The sequence below is a fragment of the Pyrus communis genome, chromosome 2, assembly GCF_963583255.1.
Source record: "Pyrus communis chromosome 2, drPyrComm1.1, whole genome shotgun sequence".
NCBI classification, from domain to species: domain Eukaryota; kingdom Viridiplantae; phylum Streptophyta; class Magnoliopsida; order Rosales; family Rosaceae; genus Pyrus; species Pyrus communis.
The window spans coordinates 17,811,265-17,834,238 of record NC_084804.1 but is presented as its reverse complement, the minus strand read 5'-3'; the positions used below and the strand labels follow the sequence as shown (position 1 = coordinate 17,834,238).

The following is a 22,974-nucleotide window of genomic DNA, read 5'->3' as shown; positions in this document are numbered from 1 at the left end:
CTTTATACAGTTTGGACATAAAAGGGCAATTTACAAGTATGAGTAGGACCATAGCTTTTGAAAAACACTACCTGGGGCACATTAATATCCCAAATTTTTGTTATGTAATATATGGATGTAAATAACACTCCCTAATTATCGCGTACCAACATCCCCAAAAGTTTCAAGTCTTTACATGGATGTTACATATAATGTAACCTGTAAACAGTACTCTTTGCCACATATTTTCAAGCCTTGAACAAAGTTTAAAATCCTGCGGCAATGTGCGGGTACACCTGCTAGTAGGAGATCAAATCGTCTACACCCATTTGTTTTCAGTTTGACAACCATTTAGTTTTCATTTTTTTAAAAACTGAAAATTGAAATATAGTTTGGTAACTACTTTTAGGAGATTAAATTGTCTACATCCGTTTGTTTCCTACTTACCAAACAAAATGGTTATCAAATGGCCTATTAATAATTTTCATTAGCATTTAGTTATGTACTAGCTAGTTCTACTTACTGTAAGTTGTTCCCTAGATAAAAAAAAAATGAAAATAAAATAGTTATCAAATGACCCCTAGGTTATTACCTACTTACCGTTTCCGTTGATTATTTGTTTGCCAGTTTTGGCCGAGTGCCCCTACTTGTAGCTTAATAAAATTTGGCTATTTTTTTGGGGGGGGGGGGGGGGAGGTGGGTTTTTGGGTGCAATGATCTTTTTTTTTTTTTGGGGAAAGAGTAAGTGCTTCACAAGTGAATATTTGCGAAGAGATTCTCACCTAATCCTTCTCTTCTTTCACCCAAAAGGGAAAAAAAAAAAAAAAGCTACAAATCCTTTGCAACTCTGACGATTTTAGGTTTAGAGTAAGTGAGTGAGAGGTTTAAGTTCGAAAAAAATAAACAATTACAGGGATCCCCTAGAGCCCACATTAGGAAATCCAGCAGATATCCGCACGAAGCCCAAACCTGAGCCCAATCCGAAATCCAATTTTCATCGTTTCTGACCCAACTAAACTAAAAATTTTGGAGCCCAATTTTCCCAGATTCAGGTTTTCTCACTTGTTCTGAACTCTGAAGCGCGAAAAAGAATAAAAAATCATAAATTTTTCTGGGTTTATGATTCTGAAACTGAGAAACACTCTTTTAGGGTTTTAAGTTCACCTCTCTGAACTTCGAAGCTCCATCAATGGCGAGCCCTAAGTCCATCGATGCCTCCCTCTGGTGGGACTCTTTCTCTCTCTTACTCACCGAGCTCGAAAATGCTTCTCTCTCCTCCGACCTCCCTCCCATTCTGGTAAAACCCCCCATCTCTCTCTCTCTCTCTCTCTCTCTCTCTCTATATATATATATATATATGCATGTATGAGAAGTGTTGAACTTGGTTGTATTTTGCTTAGGTAAAGAAATTAACGGACAATCACGCTTGGTTCGTGGACACAGTGTCTCGCTTCAAGCCGCCCAATGAGAATTCGAGGGAGGCTTTGAATTCACAGCAAGTGAAAATTGGGTCTCACCAGTTGAATATAAAGCCTGAGTTGAAAGATAAAGCTTTGAAAGTCAGCTCCTATTTGGTGAGTTTGTACTGCTGCTTTTACGCCAATTTTGCTTCTAAAATGTGTGTACATCTGGTGTTTATATATACATACATTTTGAATTTTTCAAATCAACCAAACATTCCAAATTTGAACTTCGGCCTAGTGTAAAAGTTTTTGTTTTTCTGATTTCGGGCTCTGCGAGAACTTTGATTTCGTTTTGGATTATCAATGACAATTACCTTCTTGTAAAACTAATCAAGGAGCTTTAGGATTAATGAAATCGGTTGTAATGGGACTTTTTCTGAGATTGGAATGATCCACTTGCAAATTTTCAACAATTGGGTGCTGCTCAGTTGAATTAATAGCATGTTCTAATGTTGTTGGAAACAGATAGATTTGGTATTCTGTAGAACATAATGATGGTCATTGATTCTCCATTTGCTACGAAACTGATCTTGTTATTTGTCTAAAGTGTCTAGATGAGGTGCAATCGTACATTCTTGTTGAAAGGTCTCTCGAGAACAAAGATGTAGCTCTTGACTCTATACTGCACGAGTATTTCTATGCGGTTAGTATCTCACTTATTGTCTGACTGCGACTGATATGAATATTGGATGCTATAATGGTTCCTATGTTCTAAGTACTTGGGTATGGGTTGGATGAGCTCAGTGTGAACAAAAATTTTTCCTGCTTACATGAATCGGACATTTTTTTAACCACAAACAGGGAAAGAAAGAGAAGAGGGACATTTATTGCTAGTGGTCTGTCTCACTTAATTTGTCTTTGTTTTCCCCCTTTTCTTCCCCCACACAGGTGATTATTCACTATTATGTTGAACGGCAGTGCCTGCTGAAGTGCACCAGGAGTATTCTCACACATGCTTGTAAGTCAATCATCAGTTCCACCCCTCCATTTAAACTATCTATGGCATCAGGATACATTTTTAGAGCTGTACTTCAACAGCGGTTGAGAATTGATCATTAATGCAGTGTCTTTGGAAAGCGTCTCTGGAGATGGTAATGCTATTAAGAAGGAAGCACTAAAGTTGATTACTGACGGATTGGAGGCGAAGCTGATAAATGTGCTGCAACTTCTTTTCTCCTCCAGTCACCCGGAACAAATGGTATGCTTAAATCCCAATTCAAGAATGTACTCTGTTTAATTTTGAGCCTTCTAAACTAGATGGCAGATATGATCTTACCCCTTTAAATTTATAAATCCCTACTCCCTAGTGGAGCAATTATTGTTTTTCCCTCTTCGGGCGCCCTTTACTCTTTTCATTCTTATGGGATGTGCAATGCCAAATCACGAAGTTCATTGATGTCCAAATAACATCTTATTGCATGATTGACCAGCTTTGGCTACAATGTCAGTAGTGGGCGATAGGAAGCTGACAGAATGGACGAGATAGCTCTTTGGTATTTATCATTTACTAGGATTTCATATTGTTATTTGAGATAGTGTGTTGAAGGAGGTTATGTTACGTGAAACTAAGGTTATGGTGACCTAGTGGGACTGTGGGAGTCATTGCTATAACAACAGCTGGGGGAAGTTTTAAGCCAGATATTAACAAGTAACAAGTCCCTGCTGTCATGCGTTGTGCAGTAGCCTACGAATCATGTATTCGGGTGTGGAATATCTTATTAGCTGTCCTTGTTTTACATTCATATGAGGCTCTAGGACAGGAGAGGTGGAACAAGTTTTAGCTTCAGCAAGTTGGACGATCCTATCATAGTTTATTCTGCTAACTTGACCAATCTCATGTCTTATGTTTCCTTATTTATATTTGAAATTCTACGTTGATGCCCATGTACAAATATGTGTCTCGACGCATGGGTACATGTGTGCATGCACATTTTTATTGGAATTGAATAATTATGTATTTGTTACAAAGCCTGATTTTATCTTGTCTGGTTGCTTTATTAGGATCTTGACCTTTTCACTTTGTGGGCTGAGGAGACACTAATTGAAGACAATTTGGTTTTGGACATTCTTTTCCTTGCTTATTATGAGTCATTTTGTACTTGTAATGGTGAAAGGTGGAAAACTTTGTGTTTGCTCTATAAGGTATTTTGTTATCTTCGTCACATAATTCATTTACAAAGTACTCTCTTATCCAGTCCAAGTCAAAACCTTTGTCCTGCAGGGAACTTTATCTGGGTCCTATAACTTTGAAAATCTGGCAGTATCAACTGAAGCGCTACGTTCTTCTTATCAAACCAAAGTCCAGCTGCTTCTCATCCTTATAGAAACCCTGGACCTGGAAAGTCTTCTCCAGATGGTTCACGATGCAATCCCTTTCAGGTTCTTAGCTAGTTAGGATGCATCTTGTATTCATTCTGCAAGTCATGATCTAGCAACACTAAATATCTTTGGTCAAATTGTTGGTTTGTGCATTTAAATATCTAGATTGTGGAGATCACCTTTCTTGCACATTACAGTGCAACATTTTTTTCGCTTATGTACTCCATGAAGATTCCTTTGGCAGAGACCAAGGTATGAAATGTCCTGAGGTGGAATCCACTTGCGAGGCAGATGCTGCGTGCATTTAGTTTGCCTCATCATTAAGACATGGTGTTGTATTTTAGACACGACCGAGTTAAAATAACAAAGGTGGACTTAAGTATTGGTTTCTATTGGGTCAAAAATTCTACTAACTATGAAACCCCAAGCACAGATGATATGCTCTTTTATTATTTATTTTTTCATGTGAATGCAATATGATTGATACTTATATATAAATAAGAACCACTAACTCATTACAAGCAAGTCTAGAAATCTTTAAAATAATATGGGCTGTCTAGGCTGAACGTTTCCATATCCAAACACTGATTCCCGATTTGAGTGAAGCTTAACTACTATCTGATCTATAAGCATGCTGTTAGCCAAGCCTGTGATGCGAATGTGACTGGGAATTCAGGACAATCTATATTTTTAGGTTTGCAATCATAGGACCATAGGATCAGCTGATTTGTAATTTTAACATGCCATGAAGGCAACTTTAGATATACATTATGCTTATTAGTGCTGGGTAACTTTCTTTTTATTTATTTAAATGAAAACTGTTAAGCTTCATCATTATCATTCCAAACAGTGGTTGATTCCCTAGGGCTTATATGCTATTGTTCACTCTATTCTTTGTGTCCATTGTTAAATTGCCACTTTATACATCCTTAACTATATCCTTTCTTATTTTCTTTTCTAAATGTTAGACCACTTGTGTTATTCCTCAGGCAGGGCACATTTGTTTTTACTTTGGCTGATGTCCAAGAGATGGAAGCGATAATTTCAACATTCAATGCTTTTGAAACAAAAGAAGCAGGTCCATTAATTCTAGCCTGGGCTGTTTTTCTTTGTCTGATTTCATCACTTCCAGGTAGTGAAGAGAGCAATGTACTAATGGTATGTGGTTCTGCGCATATGTTGTCTCCGATTCCAGGCTGTATGAATAATAGAAATAATTAAGAGAACTGTTATTAGCACGGTAACACTCCAAAAATCGCATTTTGCACTCCTTACAATTGTATTTTTCTTTCTAAATATAGAAAGCTTGGGGTGCAAAATGAGAATTTTGGAGTGCTAATAACAATTCCCATAATTACTGTGCTTAGTTTTTCTTTTATTTTCCAGGAAATTGATCATGTTGGTTATGTTCGTCAAGCGTTCGAGGCTGCATCTTTGACTTATTGTGTTGAAATCCTTCAAAGTGATGTATTGAAAGAATCAGATGTAAGTTATTCTCAATTTGTAAGTGTATGTGTTTAGAGTGATCAGTTTCTAGTGGTGCCCCATATGTTCAAGTTTTCTGCTTGGTTTTTTCGCCGCTTGGGATCCATCTCGAGGTGTCAACGAGTTTTGATTTATGTTTTGACTTTTCCATTTTAAGTTTTTTTTTTTTTTGGTCTCTTACCTCACAAAGTCTTTTCATTTCCTAAAGAGTGATATTTTTTGTGTCTCTTTCTCCTTAGGGGCCTGCTGATGGGTATCACAGTGTGTTGAGAACTTTTATATCTGCATTTATTGCATCTTATGAGATCAATCTTCAGGTAAATGCATAATGGACCTCTGCTAAAACCTTGTTGGCATTTTGTTGGATGTATTCCTAATTTCTTCTGTCCTTGTTTTGTGCAGCTGGAAGATAAGTCTCTGAAGTTAATACTGGATATTCTTTGCAAAATTTATCAGGGAGAGGTTTGGACACAGATTATCTTCCAGCATCTGTGATTCAATAAAATAATTATTATAAAGTTCAAATTGCGATTATTGTTTGAATAGTGTATTTGAAATTCTTCTCAATTTTGCAGGAGTCACTTTGTATCCAGTTTTGGGATCGTGAGAGTTTTATTGATGGCCCTATCCGGTGTCTTCTTTGCAACTTAGAGGGTGAATTTCCCTTCAGGACAGTGGAACTAGTTCGCTTTTTATCATCACTTTGTGAAGGAACTTGGCCTGCAGAATGTGTGTAAGTAGACTTATTTGGCATGGTTGTCCAAATTCTAGTTTTTGATAAACAAAATGAGTTATAGACCTAATCACTACATGGGTGTAGGGTTAAACTTTAATTTGGTTATCGAAATCCTCAGTCAGGAAGTTTTTACTTTATTAGTTGAACTTGATAATAAGAAGAATTTTTGTATCGATTAATTATAATCGATTTTCTAAAGAATTAATTATTATGTTGTTCCCTCATTGTTGTGTAATCATCCTGTCAACAGGTATAACTTTTTGGATAAGTCTGCGGGTATTTCATCCCTTGTTCAGATTAATAATGGCTCCGTTGGGGAGGACATGTCTCAAATTGTTGAGACGCACCTCCCGCTGCATGTTCCTGGATTTGAAGGTCTGGTTATTCCCAGTAAAACTTGTGGACATGTTTTAAGATTAGTTAGTGGAAACGCCGCTCTTGTACGATGGGAGGTAAATGGCTAATTACTTTAACTAATATTGGTAATTACTTTGTATTGGTGACTTTTGTATATTCTAGACAAATATCACTAGACTTTCAACTGCTTATAAGTGCACGGGTATTAGGTTATACTTTAAAGAGACTTTTCCAATGTTAGTGCATTTATCTGTGTGTGTTGTTTTTCTCCTTCCTCTTCAATGTTTTGCAAAATGCTTTTTCTAGTGTAGTTTGAAAATTGAATAGTCATTTTCAGGAGTTATCATGTGAAAAATTATTACTATCCTCAAAGGGTTAAATTGTTTTAATTTTTTATGTCTCAATTATACACACTACGCGTGCGACATCAAAATTTTATTTCCTAAATTATCTTCCTTTATCTTTTTTGATTTTGTCTTACTTTAGTTTCTACTAGCCATGGTTTTTTCTGAGATAACGGGTGGCATGTCCATTCTTACTAAGTGGGTTGTAAAACAGTATATCCAGGAAAGTAATATAAGATATCCAACTGTATTTTCAATTAAATTTTATTTGGTTGCTGTTTCGTGCTAATTTATGCCTTCTTTTGTACAGTATAAACAATCTGGGGTGCTAGTATTGCTCATGCGCCTGTCCCAGGAGCTGTATTTTGACAGAAATGACGAGGCTCTTCTTATCCTTGACCTATTTAGGCGGATGGTTACCTTTAACACAGTATGGTTTTCATCATTCATTGCTGGAGTCTTTATGGATTCGAAGCCTATTGGTTACATCAATTAGTTTATATTACAATTTGTTGTTAACATTTGGTTTTTCCCTATGAAATTTGGTGATTTTCATGCTCTATTGTATGTTTTAAAAAGTTTGAGCCAGGCACACCTTGAGGATCGCCTCATAGCGAGCCATTCAGTTTTTTATAGGGTTCCTTTTTTTAGCATTTATCCCATTTAGCATACGCTAATTGGCTGAGGCATAAACTTTTTGTCAAGGCTTACGCTTTGTGGGATAAAATGACACTTTCCGAACATAATAAAACATGCCCCAAAAGACATAGTTTAAGGTGCTAACAGTAAAAGCTTGAGAAACGCCCTTTAACTCCAATAACTTGATGGTAGTTTGCATGGTGATCTTTGTAGTGACGATGAGGAGGACTAGAATGTGTGAAGGGTAGATTTTCCCTTACTGAAATTGCTTTTTTGATTATATTGTTTGGATCTGTATTCAAGTTTGATGGTCTGGTTAAATTATATGTTTAATGGTTGAATGGAAGTTGGTAATTTTTTATATTTTTGTTATTATAGTTCGAGTTCTGAAAGGATTATGCCTTAACGTGTCAAGGCTAAGGCCTTGAATCTCGATTAAGTTGTATTAAATAAACGTGGATGCAATCAGAACATTGAAATAGTTTTCCCCATGGGTTGCCATTAATATGATGACATTTTATCAGCCTCCACCACCAACTTCTGAATTCTTGTGCTGTTTAGAGTGGACAGAGAATAGTTTAGCTGCAATTGAGCTTAACCTTGCCTTGTTTCCTTCACCTCTTTCCTCCTCTCTTAATTTCTTTCCATTTCTGTAACCATCTCTTTTTTACCAAGCTTTTTGTACTGGTGTTTTATTTAGGCGGTATGTTTTGCTTTGATGGACATTGGGAGCTCATCGCATTTCCAATCAACTGGCATGGGTGGACAGATAGAAAGTAATATGCGGTAATTAAGCAACCTTTTTGTTTGTGCTTGTGTGTTCCTCTTTCTTGCCTATATTAGCATTTCTGGTAATTGGCACTTTCATGTTTTACCATCCAGGTTGGTTGAGATCATTTGCACTTTGGTCAGAAAACTATCTCCTACTTCAGGCGGTGCTGCTCTGATGTCCGTGGGTATAAATATTTTGGCAAAGATGTTAAGATGGTAACTTTATCCCCTATTCTCTTTTGAGTTGTTCTGTATGTGTCTTTCTAATTCAGGGTATTTTGATATCCTTACTATGTGGAAGACTCCTTTTCCATCTAATGCTGTGGTTTTGTGCTACTAAAATTGACAGAAATAGTGTCTTTTGAAAGTTTTCATAAAGTCTTAGTGCTATTATCTAAAGCCTTCATTTAGTACAACCATAGCAATAAGTGAAACTGGAAGAACCATAGATATGATGGGAGCTTGTAGCTCCAGTGGTAGAGAGCCGTTAACCCCACACCCAAATTCCAATTCAAACCTCCTCCTCCCCCTTTGATATCCTCTGTACCAGGAGGAAATGCAGATGACACACATGAAAGCATTGTCTTCTAAAACAAAAGATTAATATTTATTGATATGGTGCAGGTATAGATACACTTAACAACTTGCTGGTCCTTTGCATGCAAAAATGCTAAATATTTAATATTTAAGTTAATTTCTATATAAATTTTTAGCCTTGTTGCATGCAATTGCCTAGAAACTGTTACTCAAATATGTCTTCAACTGGAAATGTGTTAGGTACGTATGCATGAGAGTTTGATGTTATGATTCTGATGTTTGATACGGCTCATTGTTGTAGGTTTGTTTTGTTTTGGTGGATACTTGTTCACTGTGTTTGTAATTTTGCTTTGATAGTAACAAGGTTCTCTTTCCTCATAAGAAAATTAAGCTGGCGTCGATGACTTCCCTACACTGCTAGCAGTCCTAGTTGGACATGACAGAATTCTTTAAATTTATAGTGCAATCTTATATGCAATATTTTGAACACTTCTATTCTTTGTGTGAGTAAATAATATATCCTGAACTTCTGAGTGTTATTGAGCCTATAATTATTGCTTGAATTGTTGTTGGCCTAGGCCGTGAGCACAACCTGTTTTTCTAAGATGCATTTATTGTGACAGTTCGCCTTCTCGTGTGTCTGAGCTGGCTTTAAAGGCAAATATATTTGATTTCAGCAATGGCCGCAATGATCCATCAAGGTGAATCTTTGAGAAAATATCAGCTTTCTTTGTTCTGCTGGTATCATGCATACATAAAAATGTGTGTTACACATTCTTACTTTAAGTTAATTGAGGTGTACAATTATCTAAAGTGGAGCTTTATTTAATTTTCTTATCTCTATTTATTTTTCAGTGTTTTGTCTGGCATTCTTCGTAAGACATTTTTCGCCACTGTATATTGCTGGCCAATTTGTTTTCCTGTATAATTGTTCATTTGATACTTTTTTTTTTACTGGGAACACTCTACTTGTTTCCAGTTGTGTTGTAGAAGATTTGTTTCTCTTTATGGCACTTCTTCAGCTTTGCACTTTCTTTTTTTGTTCTAACCTTTTCTATCACTTTGTTTTTTGGTTTTTTGTTTCTAGTGGTTCATGGTTTCTTTCTGGAAAACTGGCAAAGATGCTATTAATTGACTGTGAGCAGAATGATAGTTACTGCTCATTGACTATATCAGGTATATGTTAAATCATTCATTTTGCCATCTTCTGTTTTGCTAAGTCTTGCATTGATGTGCTTTTGCTGGTATAACATCCAGTTCTATCTTGATTTGTTTTGTACTAAAATATGTTGCTACATACAATAAAATAGGAAGTACTGGATTTTTTTTTTTTTTTTTTTGTTTTTTGGTTTTATTTTGTATACTTAGCTTTCGGCTTTGACACGGATGATTTTAAAATGTTGCAGTGCTGGACTTTACTCTAGGTCTCATGGAGACAGGATTAAAAAATGATGCTGTCCAGGATTTAATTGTTTTCTCTGTTCAGTATGTTCTTGTTAACCATGAATACTGGAAATACAAGGTGAAGCATGATCGTTGGAGAGTAACATTGAAGGTACAGCCTTGATGAAAACTGATGGGGTTCAGCCTTCTGATTTGTGTATAACTAACATAAATTGGTTTCCCTTGTGCTGGTATTGTGGCAAGTTGGTTCCCAATGTTTATTTATACGAGTATGGAACACACTTGGATGTAAACTGTTGGATTTCAGCCTTTTGGTTTATGTATAACTAACATAAATTCTGATCTGGTCTTTGTAATTGGATTGTGTCGTATATCAGCCTTAAACCGTCAAACACTGAGAAAATTGATGGTTCCATACAGGCACATGCAAGAGAGTAATTTTATTGTTATTAAACACCTTTAGATTTATAGAAATGACAAGAAATTTGGCAAATCAAGTTTTTTTTTTGGTTCATACGAGGTCAAATCCGTTTATTCTGCATGCAGTTGTTTTCCTATTTGTTGTAGCTTGTTATGCTGTGAGTACGAAGCCATTTGTCTTTCTTATGCCTTCTGCATTTGTTCTTTTAATTGATGTAACTTAACCAGTTAAAGAGTACGAGGCATATGATTCATGAGTCTTTCAGATACCTTTCTAAAATATGAATGAGAGTGCTGTTAAATAGGGAAGAGGGCTTTTTTAGGAGGTTGCTGTAAAGATTTCCATTGGGAAGATAATCGCTTTGGCTTTTTTCCATTCGTGTTCGATTTGGCATTGATGCCACTATGTGAGACTTTATTGTGGTGGCTAGAGTTTCGAATTAAGGTCCTTGGAATGACATTCCAATGGGAGTTAGTTCTTTTCTTCGTGATCTTTGGTTACTTATGGGAATGGGGGAAGAGCAAATCCACTGTAGAAGTAACAGTGATCTGAGTCTAAAAGGACACAATAGGAATTAATTTGAATGTTACTCTTTTAGTATATATATAATATAATTTGTCCATGTTGTGCCAATTGTCAATCTCCACTTTCCTATATTCCAAACTTCCAATGAGTCGGAAGTTCAATTTTTGGAAAATTTTGGAATGATTTTCTCCTTTTGTTCCTTAATTTGAATGATCTTCCAGAACTGTTGAGTAGATAACAAGCTGATATAGAACTAAAGTATCTTTAGTGGATTTACTTGTTCAATTTTGTACTGTTTTCACTTCATTTTAATAGTGTTTATACTGTTTGTTATCAAAGAAAAGAAAAGCATAAAAGAATCAAGTTGTAAGCATATTTTTAAGCTGATAATCGTGAGCCCAATAACCAAGCTTGTAAATGAATTCATATCAGAAACTTTGTCTGCATCAATGTGTGCCTGTTAGGGAATTGCAGTGTGCATCAGTGCATGCATGCATACATGGTACAGAACATTGTTTTCTGCACCTGAATGTGGCTTCTCAATGCTAGTTAACTGTTTACTCAGTTGTTGGGGTTTATGAAATGGAAACTTGGTGTTGTAAATGTCAATTATGGCGGGAAGGTCAATTCCAACATCATTTTACTGTTTCAGGTGCTTGAAGTGATGAAAAAATGTATTACATTGATATCATGCTCTGGAAAGTTGGATGAAGCCATCCTGGATAGGTTACTGTCTGATTCTTCCATCCATAGTACTCTCTTTCGGATTGTTTGTACAACCACCCAAGCGCTGGAGGTGGGCTATGCTATGTATCTTTTAATCTTATTTGGTGATGACCTGCTGTCGTTTGTTCTAATCACTAATTTGGGAGCATTTTTCTGCAGAGACTTTATTTCAGCCGGCTTGTTGATCTAACAGAGATTGAAGGCTTACAGATGGCTATATGTGCTGTTTTAGATATTCTTTTCATCATGCTTTCTAAATTTTCTAAGGTATTTCGACATAAGCTTGTTGAATATGCATTTTGGATTGTATGCTATGTTTGAAAGACTTTTAAAGTTGCACATGTTACAATTTTTTGGTATTACTTAGATGATGTACAGAGGTGGTGTTTTGTTTCTGTTCAAAAGTGAGTTTTCTTGATGTACATTACAAGTTTAAAATATAAATCCCCTCTAGCTTGCTTTAAAAAGGAAAAAGAGCAGTCAACTGTATAACAAAATCTTGTCTGTTCTTTACCCTATTCTAGAGTGTTCTGTGTAGTTGCCAACTATATGTATCTGTGAATCTGTGATAGCTAGATTTCTTTATTTGTAATATGATGGTTGGTTTTACACGTTGTATTTTTATTCTGTACTGTAGTTGATGTTCAGTTGGGATTATTTTCAGGATATATCTTCCAGTCCTCCATTTTTTCATCAAGCAGTTTTCTCATCAGCAACCAAACCATTTCCTGTTGTTGCAGCGCTTGTGTCCTTGATATCTTACTTTCGCAATCCTGTATGGCCTCTCCATGCTCAATTGTTGATTACATTCTTGATATGTTTCTAAATACTACAGTTCTCCCATTTCGGTAACTGTGTATTTACATATATATTATCAAATTACAATGTTGATTTCTTTATTGTTAGTTCTGCTGAATGGTTCCTCATTTACTTGTGTCCATTATCTATCTAATTATTGTTTTGTGGGAGTTGCTTGTCAATTTGTTTCTGTTTTATATACTTTGTACAACACATGGATTCATAAGAAACTTATAATTGCATTCAGTGGTTTGTTGCTCAGACCGTTGGGTATGATAGGTGCGTAATGCTGATCTTTTTTACCTTCAAACTGGCATGCACTACTGGATAGAATATAGCATTATGCACATCTTATTTGCATTTAATTATGAAAAGGTTGGGCAGACTATAAATATGGGGGAATGTGTCTTTGACTCTTTGTTGGCCTTAACTGAATTGCTTGATGGTAGGTGGGATAATTTTCTTATAATGTTTAGCATCTTTATTAAGATTCTCGAGTTCCCAACGCAGGGAATACAAGTTGGTGCTGCTAGGGTTTTATCACTGTTCATGATGATGGCCGATTTTATGCAACCATATTTGTTTGGTAGCAGCTTCGGTCTGGATGACAAACAGGTAATGTTGGTTTATGTTTATCTTTTAGTTCCATGTTAATTTCTTGTAAATTCACTTGAGTGAATCAACTGCTTCTAAATCTGTTTGTGGCACTACTGAACCGTCGTAGATTGGAGAGCTGAGGCATTCTATTAGTTACATACTACTTGAGCAGTCGGAATTGAATGAAGATCTTTTTGTTGCTGCAGTCAATCTCCTCACTTCTGCTGCGTGTTATCAGGTTTGTTACAGTAGGTGTTAAGTTCTGTATATTTTTAATTGTTGGAGTATCACTCATAGACTTATGAAAGAAAAGAAAGAATGCTAATGGTCCAGTTCTTTCCACTTAATTTAAGGTATCTTCACAATTGTTTGGTTAATGCTTCAAAATTTTATTTTATTTTTTCAATTTCTTGGAAAAAAGTACTTTTAAATTCTGTGTTTACATACGAGCTTATCGTTCACAAATATTTAGTTAGATTGGCAAGCATTGTGTTTTAGCAATCGATTGCCCTAATTTACTTAACTCTGTTTCTTGTCAACTTCCAATTTTATCGCTTGATTAGTAAGAAAAATTTATGTTGCAAAAAACAGAGAAAAAAGTGTTTTAGATTGATTTGACCCGACCAAAGAACTAGTAAATTTTTTTTTTTTTTTTTTTTTTTTTTTTTTTTTCCAAAAAATAACTAGTTAATTGGATTGCATTGTATTTGTGTGCATATGGTGGCAATTTTAATGCATTTCCTCACCAAAGCAAACTTATGTAGTTATAGTGAAACCTTTCCCTGGAGTCCTCCACTATGTGGTTTAGTTTTTTCTTATTTAATTGTTTATTCATACAGCCTGCTTTTCTTGTTGCTGTATTACCAACCAAAGCGAATAAGGATGTCCAACTGAGTAATGGTGGCGGTGTGAAGCTGCCAATAAATGATTTTGAGTCTGAAAAGGCAAGCGCTGTTCATGCAGTTTTGCATCACATTGAAAGATCTAATAATCTTATCAACAGGTACTTTGTCCTGAATGAATTCTTGATTTTGTTTCTTAGTCAGTTACTTTCCCCTTCATCATTTAGCTTGCAGTCCTGAAAATTCTGCTTTTTTACTTTTTTTTTTCTAAATCTGCAGCAATCCCCGAATACTGCTGAATGTTCTTAATTTTCTAAGGGCGCTGTGGCAAGGTGCTGGTCAGTACACTAATATTTTGGAATGCCTGAAAAGCTCTGAAAATTTCTGGAAAAAATTGTCCTGTCCTATTTCGATAATTTCTAGTATGCAAGCTCCTCCACCTGAAAATGCTGAGACAGAAGTTGAAGATTTGTCGGTCAGATACCAGTGCCAATCTGCCATATTGGAAATAATAGCGCATGATATGTTCCTGCACAAAAAGCTGTTACATGCAGAGTCATTTGTAAAACAGCTGCCTGAATCACAACAAAATACAGTAAGATCAGAAAAATCAAAAGCTGCAGATCTTGAAGATATTTTATCAGCCTGGTGTGGAAGCTCTGTTTTGGGCAATCTGACTAAGTCACTTACCTATTGTGCGTATGACCCTGAGTTGTATTTGCGGGCGAAGGTAAGTTCTAGTCAGAATTATTTTCTCTACGAGTCTGCTAATTTTTTAACTTGTGAATTTTGTCTGTGGTTTTGGTCCTGGGTTTTTCTTCACTTTGGTTGGCTATTTATCACTTATCATTTCGTCTTCATTCATTCTGTGCGTTTTTGTTGGTTGCATTATGTTTTATAAGTTGAAGCATGTAGTGTTCCGCTTACATTCACTGTTCTAGGAAAGTCCTTTTTTGTATAAAAAGTTTCTCGCCTATTCATTGCTCTGTTCAATATGCTGTATGACATACATTAGTACTAACTTATTAACGAAGTTGTTCCTTGATAGGATGTCTGACTTTTTCTTATAGGTTCTTAATTTTTAGAATGCAGTATTCATACCTCTGTAACTTAACAGGTTGCTGCGAGTGTAATAACTGCTCGTGTGATGGTAAACTTATCAATTGGTGATGCAGGAAGTTTGTCTGTGTCATTACTTGAAAAGTCTAGAATCCTGTCAAATAAGGTTCGATCCCTTCTTGATTGTGTTACTTAATTTGTAATCCAAGATAATTTATAGATTCTCATATTTAATACGTTCCGTTTTGTTAAATTGAGATTGTAAAATTTGCATTGTATCTGATTGCTGTTACCTTTCTTTTTACCCTTCTTCATTGGCAGCTGAGAAGTCATCCTGCCTTTTCTGAATTGTTAGCTCAATACTCACAGCATGGTTACAGGTGATATGTTTGCTATTGTTAATTTCTGTTGGAATTTCTACACTTAGCACTGCCACTTTTGAACAAGGCATTTATAAGTCAACAAACTGCCTCTATACGGTACGTCACCTGAGGATTCTGGATATTTATAACTGTCCCTACCGGTAAATGTTTTCTTATATTGAGAAAACAGTCCTCCCTGTGATATGAATGATGTGTGAAACTTTAATTTTGAGTCCCTGAAGTTAACAAAGTATAAGTAAAGCATTTAGTTACTGAACCTTGGAAGAGTTATTCAATGCTTTTGTCAAGATGTACGGTATGATATTTTTACTTTATATTTTTTTCAAAACATTACAAAATATTTTTATTCTCTTGCCTGTGTTCATATTTTTAGTATGTCGATTGACTACATATCATCAGCCCATTTTTCGCGTTCAATAGTTATATTTGGATCCGTTTGTGTGCATGTGCTGTCAACTTTATGCATGTGCATGTAACAGTGTTTCTTTTTGTTATAATGACCGTATATGATGAACATCCCCCCGTGATCTTAAAGTTGATACTGTGTTCCAGTATTTGACAAACCGTCTTAGTGGTGACATGCAATCACAAGTTTGGGTGGTTCAATTTGCATAGGCTTTGAAGACCATATTTGATTTTTGTTTATTTGTTTCACTTCTTACTTTTTTAATATGTGTTATATCTCATAAGAATGCTGAGAGTACCACGTGAGGAAATGGAAGCAATGAATATTGCATGATAAGTATGTGCCTATGTATGAATAATATATTATCTTTTTTCAGTGCAGGGAAGGAGCCAAACTATTTGATACTTAGTGATCTCTACTATCATCTGCAAGGAGAGCTTGAAGGCCGTGAAATCAGTGCTGGACCATTCAAAGAACTCTCTCAGTTCCTGATTGAATCAAATGTTTTTCAGACTTACCAACACAAGGATGATGGTGATCTTTTTGTAACCGTAAGAGAGACATACTTGTTTGATCTTAAACGTGTACGTGCTGATTTGGGGTTAGATCTTTGGGATTATTCAAAATGGAAGGAGTCAAAGGCAACTGCAGAAACAATGTTGCATCATATGAAAGCTGCAAACTCAATGGTGTTGCTAACAAGTTCGAAGCTTTCTGCACTGAAGGCATTAAAAAGTGTCTTAACTGTTTACGGGGATAATGTAAGTACTCTCTAGAATTTCTAATTGCTTTCATTTGCTTTTTCATTGTTAAAAACTTGATCTGTCACTGCTATTTATGGTTGGATATTTTAACGATCATGCAGATGTAAAAGATGTAATGGTTTAAAGCTAATTAAAAACAAATGTTGATGTGTAATATTTTACAGAACCTGTAATTTTTGTGTATAAACTATTTCAAACATCTGATTCCTCATTTCAAAGATTTTGGAAGTTGAACAGCATTAGTGACAATTTAGTCTATGAACACTATGCTATACCTTGTGTCAAAGGTCATATGGATTTTTTTTTACGAATATATTATTTCTTTTGAAACTAATTCATGTGTGCCTGCTACTGCAGTCGCTGGAGACGAAGAGTACAGCAAGACAAATCCCTGATCAACTTGTTTTTTCGTGCATAGATCACATATGCCAGAGCTTCCACGACACAGTAGAATCATTTACTCCAGTACCTGGTGCTTCTGAAGATGTCTTTCACTTCCTTGCGGCTCAAGCAGAATTGCTTCTCTATTTTATGATGTATGCACATAAAAGCCTGCCTTTGTCTGTTTGCATTCTTGTACTAAAAACATCAGGTTCTGGCCTTAAAGCATTGAGTGATTTCAGAGCATTAGTTACAGGGCCATCAGATATGGGGGTTGACACTGCAGTAAGGCTCTTACTTATGTTGCTTCTCTCGGCAGTGGAGTTCAGTTGTCATAAGTCGCATTTGGTTGGGGCAAGAGATGTAGCTTCTGTTGAAGACGTGGCTAAAATATCTAATGTGAGTCTTAGTCTACTACCAGTTCTCTGTAATTGTATTGCTACTGCTGAGCATGGAACCCTCTCACTAACTACTATGGACTTGATACTTAGAAATTTCTTGACTCCCAGCACTTGGCTCCCAATTATACAGAATCACCTCCAGCTTCAGCTCGTGATTCTGAAGCTTCAAGATAAAGATTCTCTTGAATCTGTGCCTATTATAATGAAGTTCTTTTTGACTCTTGCCCGTGTTAGGCAGGGTGCAGAAATGCTTATTAATTATGGCTTTCTCTCGTCTCTGAGATTCTTGTTCACTGAATACTTGGATGGTATGTCTTCTTCCATAACTATTGATAACAGAAATTCCAACTCATCATCTGAGAAACTGGAAAAGCCTCAGCAAATTTGGGGACTTGGTTTGGCAGTCATCACAGCTATGGTTCAGTCGTTAGGAGACAGTTCTTCTTGTTCTGATCTTGTGGAGAATGTAATACCTTACTTCTTTTCAGAGAAAGCCTATATGATTTCTTACTATCTTAGTGCTCCGGATTTCCCATCTAATGATCAGGACAAGACCAGGCCTCGGGCTCAGCAGAGACAAACTTCTCTTTCTGATCTTAAAGAAACTGAGCACACTCTCATGCTAATGTGTATGCTAGCAAAACATCGGAATTCCTGGGTTAAGTGCATGAAAGAATTGGATTCCCAGTTGAGAGAGAAAAGTATCCATCTTTTAGCTTTTATCAGTCGGGGAACTCAACGGCTTGGAGAACCTTCGACTCTTAGTGCCCCTCTCTTATGTCCTCCTATCCTTAAAGAGGATTTTGATGGCTGCAAGAAACCCTCATTTATCAACAGTAAAAGCGGATGGTTTGCTCTTTCAGCCCTCAGTTGTGTGTCAAAACCAAAATTCTCCGCCATCCCTACCACATCTACTGCGCTGATTATGAAAACTCAAGCATCTGTAAATGGCAATCACATTTCTCAATCATACTTCTCCGACTCTATTGCCCTACAGATCTACAGAATAACTTTTCTCCTTCTAAAGTTCCTCAGCTTACAAGCTGAGGGTGCTGCTAGAAGGGCAGAAGAGGTTGGCTTTGTTGATCTTGACCATTTTCCTGAGCTTCCAATGCCTGAGATCTTACATGGCTTACAGGTACGATGATGGTTTTTGTTCTTTGACTAGCTTTTTGTTTCATTATGTAAAAACATCTGGTCTACCATAACTTGTAAGTTTCGAGTTGAGGTGCCTTTTTAACGTGGATGTGTTATTATCTCTGATGTAGGACCAAGCAATTACAATTGTTAGGGAGCTGTGTGAGGCTAACAGATCAAACGAGATTCAAATCGAAGTCCAGAGTATCTGTTGCTTACTGCTACAAATAATGGAGATGGCCTTGCACTTGGAACTCTGTGTTCTACAGATATATGGCATAAGACCTGTATTAGGGCGTGTGGAGGATTTTTCAAAGGAAGTTAAACTGTTAATAAAGGGTAAAACTCCATTTCTCTGAATACTGCCTTCTATTTGCACTGAATTCGTCGTTTCTTACCAAGTTATTGCGCATTCATTCAGTACTCATTTTTTCTTGTAATGTGTTTTGTAGCGACAGAGAGACACGCTTTCCTCAAACCATCTGTGAAGTCCTTGAAACAGATGGTATCGGTCATTTATCCAGGACTGTTACAGGCCGATGAGTTTCTGTGAGATAATCTTGTGCATATAGGCGAAAACCGAAAACTGTAAGGCTTCGGAAGATAATGTAAAAACTTTGTATCTATCAGATGAATGGCTTCAGAAATATTCCACATTTTGCTTATAAAATTGTGGGATTTCTTTCGGTCTTTGTATGTATTGAATTCCTTTCGAGAAAGATGTGTTGTATGATTGATGGACAAGATTTTGTTAAATCCGTGGCCATTTATCATTGTCGCGTGCGAATTTTCTGTCCCTCCATGTTTGATGGTATGATGGGTGTCTATCATTGTTTTTGGTACTAGTGGGACCTAACATATATCTTTACCGTGGCATTGCATGTAATTTTGGAAAAAGTATTTTCTTGAAGTGTCGCGGTTTCATTGCCCTTCTCTCTCTCTCTCTCTCTCTCTCTCTCTCTCTCTCTCTCTCTCTCTCTCTCTCTCTCTCTCTCTCTCTCTCCCCTCGCGTAATTTTGAATTACAACGATTTAATGAAATTTGATTTTAAGGGATAAATAAGCAAGTTGGTGTTTTAAGTTGTTAGAATGGTGGTGAGCTTGTTATTCAAGGTGAAATAATGGCTAAAAGAAGCGTGCAGGAAGTAAAAAATAATGTGTAAAATTATTTTTCTAAAATACACAAGTTTGGAGGAAGTTGGAAGGATAGTTATGCAATTCAGATTTGCATAAAAAACTTATCTAGAAAAAAATAATAATGGGATTTAACAAAAACTTATCTAGAACAAAATGATGGGATTGTTGAAGCAATGCTTGTCATGGGATGTCGCTTAGTAACTGTCACATGATGAGTGTTGGAAAAAGATATGACCAAGCACTCAATGAAAATTGCCATACATGATTACTGGTTCCGGAAGAAATTGGAATAATTTGAAGAGAATCCCACAACTTCTGTAAAGAAAGTGCCCTCCTCTTTTTGGGAACAATAACCCTATAAAGCATATTTGGCATGGGGTTCATATTTTCTATAAGCATCTCCAATGGTGTAGGTAAATAAAATAGACAAACTATCCTATAATTATTGACGTGGTGAGTTGGCCACTCAATTGCGACATCGAAAAAGTTCATCATTTCAATAGAATAGTTAAAAACTAAGCAGGCAAAATTTTAGTTTATTTCATATTTAACATCTACTTTTATACTTCATTTTATATTTTTTCTCTGAATACTTTATTATAAAAAATAGTGATGTGAGGCATATTTTCCTATAATATTGAAAGCAGAGTTCTAAAAGATGTTAAGCGCTAGTCGAGCACTAGGAGTTAGTCAAGCGATAGGCTGAGGCCTAGCGCTTAGGCGGCTAGACAGAGGCCTAGACAAATTTAAGTTACTTAATTATATATTGTATAAATAAGTGTATATTTATTCTTAATAAAATACATAATTATTTTAGAATATATAAATTACAAAATAAAAGGACATATAAATTATAACATAAAGTATAAAGTATTAGAACATATTAAAAACATGAGAACAAGAATATAACGAGTGTTCATCTAAATATTCAACAAGTTCTTACATTTTATTGAAAAACATAAAATGCAAAATGAAAGTTATCGGTTTTCTATTTAAGTGAGAGTTACAACCTAGACAAGTTTAGGCGGGTGTTTAGGCTGGCTAGCGGATGCCTAAGCGGGTCTAAGTACCCTTTATTAATTTCAAACAGCTAGAAATTAATCGAGATGGTAACCAACTGCTTAAACAGTGCTATGCAGAGTTTTTTAGAACATTGGTTGGAAGTAGTGAAAAATGCCTACTTTGTGACTTGTGAGTATAGGCAAAAATTGCATACGAAATTGACTACATCATTGGAGCAGGTTTTTACCTACGTGAATCGTGACTGTGGCTTATCAAAATAGATTTGAGTGTCTATATGCCTACTCCATTGAGAACCAACTAATCTTTAATTTAATCTGATTGTTTGTTGGATCAACCCACATTTTCCTGGTTGGTGTACATTAATTTATCCCTTTTTTTTTTTTTTTTGGGCGCATAAAAATTGGGCCCCCTGACCCGTAATTTCAGATCTTTTGGCTTCACGTATTTGTTGGCATCTTCGTGACATCTCGACCGTTGGATCTGCTCCAGATAGGGTTTGTAAGACCAGTCAAAATTGTCAGTGTTTTCACTTTTTGATTGAAGAGCATGTGTGCCACGTGTGCCTCACCAACCTAATCCCCCTCCAAACGGCGTCGTTTCTCTTCTGAGATGTCGACGAACCCTTATCCGTATAATGACAAAAGCATATACCTACTTCAGTAATTTCACTCAGCCTAGGGTTCCCATAACTTAACCACGGTTAAAACCCCGACCCAACCACGGTTAACCCATCCCCTTTCGGATTCTCTCCACGTTTTCCCATCCAACGGCTGACAAAAGCTTGCCCTGGATATCCACCGCAGAAACCCTTTTATAAATCCCCTCGTCCTCGTCACCTCGTCCACGCATAACAAACCCTAATCGTACTCTCTTTCCTCAAATCACTCCTCTCCAACAAACCAATCAAACCCTAGCAATGGCAAATCCTAAGGTTTTCTTTGACATGACGATCGGAGGCCAGCCGGCCGGCCGCATTGTGATGGAGCTCTACGCCGACACCACCCCCCGCACCGCTGAGAACTTCAGGGCTCTCTGCACCGGCGAGAAGGGCGTCGGCCGCTCCGGCAAGCCCCTCCACTACAAGGGATCCGCCTTCCACCGCGTGATCCCGGGTTTCATGTGCCAGGGAGGTGATTTCACCGCCGGAAACGGCACCGGAGGCGAGTCGATCTACGGCGCCAAGTTCGCGGACGAGAACTTCAACAAGAAGCACACCGGACCCGGAATCTTGTCCATGGCCAACGCCGGTCCCGGAACTAATGGATCTCAGTTCTTCATCTGCACAGCCAAGACCGAGTGGCTCGACGGCAAGCACGTGGTGTTCGGGCAGGTGGTCGAAGGGCTCGATGTGGTGAAGAACATCGAGAAGGTGGGGTCTGGACAGGGAAGGACCTCGAAGCCGGTGGTGGTCGCCGACTGTGGCCAGCTCTCCTAGACGATGCCGTTTCGACTGCTCATCTGTGGATGATGGAAACGTCGTCGTTCTATGTCTTTGTTATTATGAGTCTTTAAATTTGGGTACTAATTAGGTGGCGTCATATTAGGGTTTGGGTTATGGACCTTATTATGGTTTAATTCTCTGATTTTCCGTCTAATGCTCTTCCGGTGGTTTCTCATCTGAGACTCTTTATTCTCTGTCGAACTGAGCTATTATCGTTAAATAAATTAGGCTTTTTTCTCAGTTATTTTGTCCCTCTTTTTTTTCCAGTGCTTTATATTATAATATTAATTATGCTTGCTTATTGCTTGTGATCTAATTATGCAGTTTAATTTTGTTCAATCAAGTGTTTTTGGCCCTTTAAACCTCACGTCTTACAAGTGTATTTTTTTTCTAAATATAAAAACGCAGAATGAGAAATTTGAAGAGTTAATAATAATTTTCTTGTTTAATTGTTGGTTGTTGAACCGTTGGCTTTTAGGATAATTTTAAGGTGACTGAAAATTTAAACCAAAAGTCAAAATTTGTAAATCAAAACGATTGGAGGATGGTTGTTCGTGTTTAATTTTTACTAGTGACATAATTTGTAAATGTAGATTAAAAATTGGCATTTTAGCATGATATGTTCGCTATTTAAATAGAGAATTATTATTAGTATTTTAAAATTTTTATTTTATATTTTTTACAAGTAATTTTTTTTTCTAATTAGTTTGCAGTACCAAAAGATTTTTAGTATATTCTTTCTAAATATGGTCAAATATATGAATTTAGGTTTTTGGATTGTGGTGCTTGTTGGCATATTCATGGACTTTTAGGTTTCGTTTGACACACCGTATAAAGCATCAGTCGTTTGACACACCGTATAAAGCATCAGATAGTACTAATGATATGAAATACGGTGTT

At 36.6% G+C, this 22,974-nt stretch overlaps 2 protein-coding genes across 2 annotated transcripts; both read left to right on the top strand.

Annotated features, from left to right (window-relative positions):
• The first annotated feature begins 1,063 nt into the window (after positions 1-1,063).
• Positions 1,064-19,218, top strand: LOC137724539 (uncharacterized). Its single transcript, XM_068463300.1, has 32 exons — positions 1,064-1,276; positions 1,380-1,553; positions 1,990-2,085; positions 2,331-2,400; positions 2,507-2,640; positions 3,444-3,584; positions 3,664-3,821; positions 4,751-4,919; positions 5,148-5,246; positions 5,486-5,563; positions 5,649-5,708; positions 5,822-5,979; positions 6,233-6,434; positions 6,994-7,113; positions 8,023-8,108; positions 8,205-8,309; positions 9,254-9,331; positions 9,718-9,806; positions 10,037-10,185; positions 11,633-11,776; positions 11,866-11,973; positions 12,371-12,481; positions 13,015-13,119; positions 13,229-13,339; positions 13,941-14,104; positions 14,223-14,673; positions 15,061-15,168; positions 15,324-15,382; positions 16,168-16,552; positions 16,913-18,475; positions 18,606-18,813; positions 18,927-19,218. Exons 1-32 carry the CDS (start codon positions 1,169-1,171, stop codon positions 19,025-19,027), a joined length of 5,892 nt encoding a protein of 1,963 aa, XP_068319401.1. The 5' UTR covers positions 1,064-1,168; the 3' UTR covers positions 19,028-19,218.
• Positions 19,219-21,461: 2,243 nt separating this feature from the next.
• On the top strand, positions 21,462-22,314 carry LOC137726848 (peptidyl-prolyl cis-trans isomerase 1). The gene has a single exon (XM_068465805.1). It carries the CDS (start codon positions 21,550-21,552, stop codon positions 22,066-22,068), a length of 519 nt encoding a protein of 172 aa, XP_068321906.1. The 5' UTR covers positions 21,462-21,549; the 3' UTR covers positions 22,069-22,314.
• Positions 22,315-22,974: the final 660 nt, after the last annotated feature.

Excerpts from the sequence above, each read along its gene's own strand:
- LOC137724539 (XM_068463300.1), top strand. The coding sequence starts at position 1,169 with ATGGCGAGCCCTAAGTCCATCGATGCCTCCCTCTGGTGGGACTCTTTC. Across the intron at positions 11,974-12,370 it reads TGCTTTCTAAATTTTCTAAG|GATATATCTTCCAGTCCTCC; the intron begins GTATTTCGACAT and ends GATTATTTTCAG. Across the intron at positions 13,340-13,940 it reads CTTCTGCTGCGTGTTATCAG|CCTGCTTTTCTTGTTGCTGT; the intron begins GTTTGTTACAGT and ends TTATTCATACAG.
- LOC137726848 (XM_068465805.1), top strand. The coding sequence starts at position 21,550 with ATGGCAAATCCTAAGGTTTTCTTTGACATGACGATCGGAGGCCAGCCG.